Source organism: Lynx canadensis, chromosome B3, assembly GCF_007474595.2.
Source record: "Lynx canadensis isolate LIC74 chromosome B3, mLynCan4.pri.v2, whole genome shotgun sequence".
NCBI lineage: Eukaryota > Metazoa > Chordata > Mammalia > Carnivora > Felidae > Lynx > Lynx canadensis.
Window position 1 is genome coordinate 85644532 of NC_044308.2, and position 5305 is coordinate 85649836.

General features: G+C 61.3%; 1 protein-coding gene across 2 annotated transcripts; it reads right to left on the reverse strand.

Annotated features, from left to right (window-relative positions):
* Positions 1–177: 177 nt before the first annotated feature.
* On the reverse strand, positions 178–3348 carry NKX2-1 (NK2 homeobox 1). Of its 2 annotated transcripts, XM_030318974.2 has the most exons (3): positions 3137–3348; positions 2067–2452; positions 178–1097 (listed from the first exon to the last, which is right to left on the reverse strand). In XM_030318974.2, exons 1-3 carry the CDS (start codon positions 3211–3213, stop codon positions 361–363), a joined length of 1200 nt encoding a protein of 399 aa, XP_030174834.1. In that variant the 5' UTR covers positions 3214–3348; the 3' UTR covers positions 178–360. The 2 variants fall into 2 exon arrangements, with proteins under 2 accessions (XP_030174834.1, XP_032449383.1); XM_032593492.1 differs by lacking the exon at positions 3137–3348 and having other exon boundaries at positions 2067–2905.
* Positions 3349–5305: the final 1957 nt, after the last annotated feature.

The window sequence follows — 5305 nt, forward strand, 5'->3', positions numbered from 1 at the left end:
GTCATCGTAGAGCCCTCTCCAAACTGCACCCTGCCTGAGCAAGTGAAACCATTTCAATCACCAAAAAGACACCCCAAAAGCTGTTCTTGTTATGTCCTTCTCTTTTTAAAGACTCCTTAAAGAATAGGATTCACTTGGATGTTTTTATTTTCTTTTTTTAAAAAATCCCACAAATTTTAGAAAAAAAAAAAAAAGACGTCCAGCAGTTTGGCTTTTGTGTTTTTTTCCCCTCGGTCTAAACGGGACAGATTATTAAGAAAAGTCGAAGCGCAGGGAGCGGCGGGTAGTTGGTGATTGTGTGACCGGCAGGAGGGGAAGCGATGAGGCAGCGCGCTGGGCCCGGCCTGGCCCGGTGTCCTCTCACCAGGTCCGACCATATAGCAAGGTGGAGCAAGACATGGTGCCATAGTCCGAGCCCGAGGAGTTCAGGTGGGACAGGCTGGAGACCTGGCCCTGAAGCGCCGCGGGGCTGGCGGCGTGGTGTGCCAGGTCCGGAGACTGGCCTGCGCTGCCCGGCTGGTGGCCCGGGTGTGCACCCAGGCCAGGGCCACCGCTGCCCACTGAGATAGCCGCCGCGGCCGCCTGAGCAGCCTGCGCCTGCTGCTGCGCCTGCTGTTGCGCGTGGCCTTGAAGGCTGCCGGCACCAGGTGCGGGGGCTCCTGCCTGGCAGGGTTTGCCGTCTTTCACCAGGACCGGCACTGCCACGCGGCGCGGCGACTGCTGCTGCGCTTGCTGCTGCTGCGGGCACCCGGCGCCCCCGCCGCCGCCGCCGCTGTCCTGCTGTAGTTGCTGCTGTGCCGCCTTGTCCTTGGCTTGGCGCTTCATCTTGTAGCGGTGGTTCTGGAACCAGATCTTGACCTGCGTGGGTGTCAGGTGGATCATGCTGGCCAGGTGCTCCCGCTCGGGCGCCGACAGGTACTTCTGTTGCTTGAAGCGTCGCTCCAGCTCGTACACCTGAGCCTGGGAGAAGAGCACCCGGCGCTTCCGGCGTGGTGCGCTTGGCAGCGGGGCCATGTTCTTGCTCACGTCCCCCAGCGAGCCCAGGCCGCCCATGCCGCTCATGTTCATGCCGCTCGCCGGGCCCATGAAGCGGGTGACTGTAGGCGACAAACGCACAGCGTCGGCGGGGACCGGGCCGGGCCAGGCCACCTCTGCCTTCCGCGGCCTTGGCCGGCCCTGCCCACCCCGACGGCTCCCTCCTCACCTAAGCTGCCTCCGCCCTGAGAGGCCTAGGTGTCAAGGATGGCTAGCGCCTGCCCCAGGCCTTGCCGTCGAGGGATTTACTGGAAAGCTCCCCACCTCAACCCCGGTTGCCTCCCCACTCTCAGTGCTCCAGCCCAAAAGCAAAGTGGAGAAAGGCCGCTTCCGTTCCTTTCGTGCCCATCCCCGGCCAGAGTCGTGGGGTTATCGGGGCACAGGCGGTGAACTGGGCCCACACCAAAAGCTGGGGTCCTACGGTAGACCCCAACTTTGGGAGCTTAGGAGAGGGGAGTCTTCACTTTCGAAAGCTAGAGCCCCAGACGCTTTGCCTCTTGGCCGCTCTCTCTCCTGTCAGCCCCAGTGAGGGCACTTGCTCGTTCCATTTACAGCCCCCTCTGGAGCCACGCGCGCCCTTCCACCTGCCTAGACTGGAGAGCCAGCCGGGCCGGACGCCTGAGCGCGTCGCAGTAGGGCAGCCTCCGGCCCGGCCAGGCCGCGCCTCTCTGCTCCCTGCTTGCCCCCAGCTCCCTTAGGGTTTTTTTTGGGGGGGGGGGTGTTGGGGGGGAGGAAGGCGCTCCCTCGGCACTCCGAGGTCTCCTGCGCGGAGCAGAGCTCCTAGTCGGCCGCACTGGGGAGACACCGAATACTGCTCGCAGGACCCCAGCGTTACCAAGTGTCTCTTCTGGGACACCTCAATCCAGCAGGGGAAAGAATCCCCAGCTCCCGCACCCTACTCCCAGGCGCGGCTGCCGGGCCGCCCACCCAGACGCCCAGTGCGCAGCTGGCAGGAGCCGCGCCTTCTGGGCTGCTCTCCCCGCGCCTCCCGTACTCAGCCCGCGGCCCGGCAGTGGGGCGGCCTCACTTACTGGCGGGGAAGCGCGGGTCTGGGTTGGCGCCGTACCATCCGGGGCCCGAGGCGCTGTTCCGCATGGTGTCCTGGTACGGCGGCAGCTCACTCATGTTGCCCAGGTTGCCGTTGCAGTAGCCCCCCACGGCGGAGTGCGAGAGCTGGGGCACCCCTGCCGCCGTCATGTGGTAGGCGGCGGTGACGGCGCCGTGGTGCCCCACGGCGTGCTGCTGCATGGCCGCGGCCGGCGGAGCCGCCTGGCCCTGCCTGTAAGCCGCCAGCGGAGCCCCGAGGCCGCCGCCCTCCATGCCCACTTTCTTGTAGCTTTCCTCCAGGGGACTCAAGATGTCAGACACTGAGAACGGAGTCGTGTGCTTTGGACTCATCGACATGATTCGGCGGCGGCTGGAGGAGGAAGGAAGAGGAGGAAAAAAAAGGGAGAGGGGGAAGGCGAAGCCTCGCTGCTTTTTTTTTCTCCCTTTGCCAAATATTCTGGTGTTACCTTAACGCCGATCTTGTTGGATGTACACGTAACCGAGTGGACCGAGTCCGCCTTAATTGGCTTGAGTGGAGGCTCGGGGGCTGCCTCGCGTTTGTTTTAGCCCGGCGCCAGGTTTTAGGCAGCCACCAGAGGCGGGGCGTAAGCGCTAAAGCAACAAGACAATAGAAGCCTACATCTTGCCCGAGATAATTAGCTTACATGCTGATGACAAGGTAAACACCTTTAAGTTTCACTTGTCAGGATTTTTAGGTCTCAAAGAGGGAGAGAGAGAGAGAGAGGCAGAGACACGACCCAAAGCATTTCTTTCCCCCTCCCCCGGACACCCCCACCCCATTTTTTGTGGGGTGCGGGCGGCGCGCGGGGGGAGACAGGGGAGGGAAAGGAGGAGGGAACCGAGAGAGGGGAGGGCAAGAGGTGGGGTGAGGAGTAGCCGAGGAGGGGGGATGGTGGGGAGGAAGGAAGGTGAATGCTGCTTTGCAACCAACTTTCGGAGTTACAAAGTGAACCACTTTCCAATATAGTCGGGGTTCCCGGGCGGGGACAAGTCTATAGAGGGAGGGGGCCAAGGGACAGGGTAGGGGTTTCACCTGAGCCTGCTGGGGCTGCTCCTCCCTCCCGCCGCGGCCTCCCAGCCCCGCGCCTTCCCACTGCCTCCGGACCACATCGGGCTTCGCGGCGCCGAGCCCCAGTCACCACCAAACGAGCTCGCGAGTCTGGGGACGAACCCTGGGGCCGCACTGTTGTTCTGCGTGTCTGTCCGTCTGTCTGCCTCTTCTGCCGCCGTCAGAGGGACACCTCTGCTCCCCGCCCCCTTTCCCCCTACCCGAGAGAGAATCCCAGCGGGCGGAGGGGACGCTGAGCAGGGGATCGGCTGCCTCGGAGAGGCTGTCCCAGATCCCCGCGTCCCCCTCCCCCCAGCTCAGGGTCTTCTCAGCGGTCCAGGGCCCCCTGCATCACGCCCCCCCCCCCCCACAACCCACCCGCGGCTCCCTTTCCCCACCCCCATTCCTGGCCAAGACAAGCACACTACTGGCCGCCAGAGCTGGGAAGCTGGGGGGGGGGGCACTAACCCGAAGGGCCATTGCTGAAGTTGCCCCACCTCGAACAAACCTGGTGTCCCCGACCCTCGCCCATCGCCCGGACACGCGGGGTTCTGGGGCTGGAGCTGACTTTCCGAGGACATCACAGCCCCAGCACCCGAGCCCAGGGCCACGCTGTTTTCCCCTCTGATGCTTCAGGGAGGGCGCGGGCAGGGAGCGTCGTAAGTACCCGCCCGCCTGTTGCCGGGCGGAACTGAGCCTGAACCCCGGCGGGACCAGCTGGCCGGGAGGGGGCGAATCCCGAGGCGCGAGCAGCCCAGCAGGCGGGAGGCTGGGCTGAGGCTCGCCTCCTCCCGGAGCTCAGCCATGCAAAAGTGCACTTGCTTCCCCGGGAATAACCAAATATCTTTGTTTAAAGTGGCGGCGTAAATGGCCAGTCGCTTTGTGGCCACGCTGGATATTAGTAGATGAGGATCATTCTGCTTCAATTGGGCGCCTCTCATCCGGCGAGCAAGAAACTGCTTAGGAGGAAGTGGGTTTCCTGTCAGCGCGTTCCCAGGCTTCAAGTGTGAGCCCCGCGCCTTGAGGGTCCTTGGGCGCCTGGAGAGGGGGAGCTGTGGGCTTTCGCTCCCCAGCCGGACCAGAGGCACCGGCCTTGCTGCTCCGGCCAGGCCCCGGCCTCCAGCCCAGTGGACTACAGTGTCGTGCCCTGCGTGGCACAGATCCCGAGACCCACTCCGACTTTTCCCCCTGAGATTCCAAACGTTTTGTCGTTGTTTTGGTTTGGTTTTTCTTTGGCTCTTTTAGCCTCCTCTCCGGCTAGAGGCTGGGAGGGTGGAAAGCTCCTTGTCCAGGCTGGGGCCTCCAACACACTGCCGGGGCCAGTTAAGGGGGCTTCTCCAACTTGTTTTTTTGTTTTCATTTTCTTTCCCCTCCTTGTAGAGAAGGAACTCCCAGTGATGAACAGGCACTTTTGAACGATTTAGTTCAGCAGGTTAGGCGCCTTTTCCATTAACAGCAATTGTAGTAAGGAAACTTGTTTTGTTATTGGCTTTTTAACATTTCAGTTCTCTCCTTGAGAAGTGCTCTGTGCTCCCTCAACACAAAGCCAACTTCTATACTAACATTCGGTTTCCTCACCACCTACGTCGCTTATGAAGGGTGACAAAGCCCAGGGCACCCCCTTCCTCCCGCATGTGCCCACGTTTTTGCGCAGCTCCCCTGGTGGCTTTGGGGCAGGCAACCCTGCACTTGGGCGCTGAGACGTGCTTGTCCGCTGTACTGTGAAAGACAAGCGCCAGGCTGGTTCCTTGCGCTTCTTCCAAGGGGCTTCTCTGGGAAGGGGGGGGGGGCGGCGCTCTCAGGAAGACTCAGGCTCCATCAACTAAGCGTTGATCTATGTGATATTTAAGCCCTAGGAGCAAGGAGGGAAGACGACGCTGAGCTCAAATGAACCGTCGAGGAGAGCAGACAAAACTGAATACAGATCTTGTCTGCAGGCGGCCCAGAATCCCGGGCTTTTGTTTTGACTGGGGTCTTATTGCTAAGGCGGGGTGGGTTTCCCAGTCATCTGTCTTCTTTCTCCCTTTCCCTCTCCATTATTTCACATTACTGGTAAGTATAAGAAACACTAAGTATAGAATGGTGTACATCTCTCTCGGTCTCAATGCCGTTTAGAAGTGTAGGTAATTCTTCACAAGGTTTCTCTGAGATTTT

Coding starts and splice junctions, on each gene's coding strand:
- NKX2-1 (XM_030318974.2), bottom strand. CDS start 3,213: ATGTGGTCCGGAGGCAGTGGGAAGGCGCGGGGCTGGGAGGCCGCGGCG. Junction 2,453..3,136: donor AGCAGCCCCAGCAGGCTCAG/GTGAAACCCCTA, acceptor TTCCTCCTCCAG/CCGCCGCCGAATCATGTCGA. Junction 1,098..2,066: donor AGACCCGCGCTTCCCCGCCA/GTAAGTGAGGCC, acceptor TGTCGCCTACAG/TCACCCGCTTCATGGGCCCG.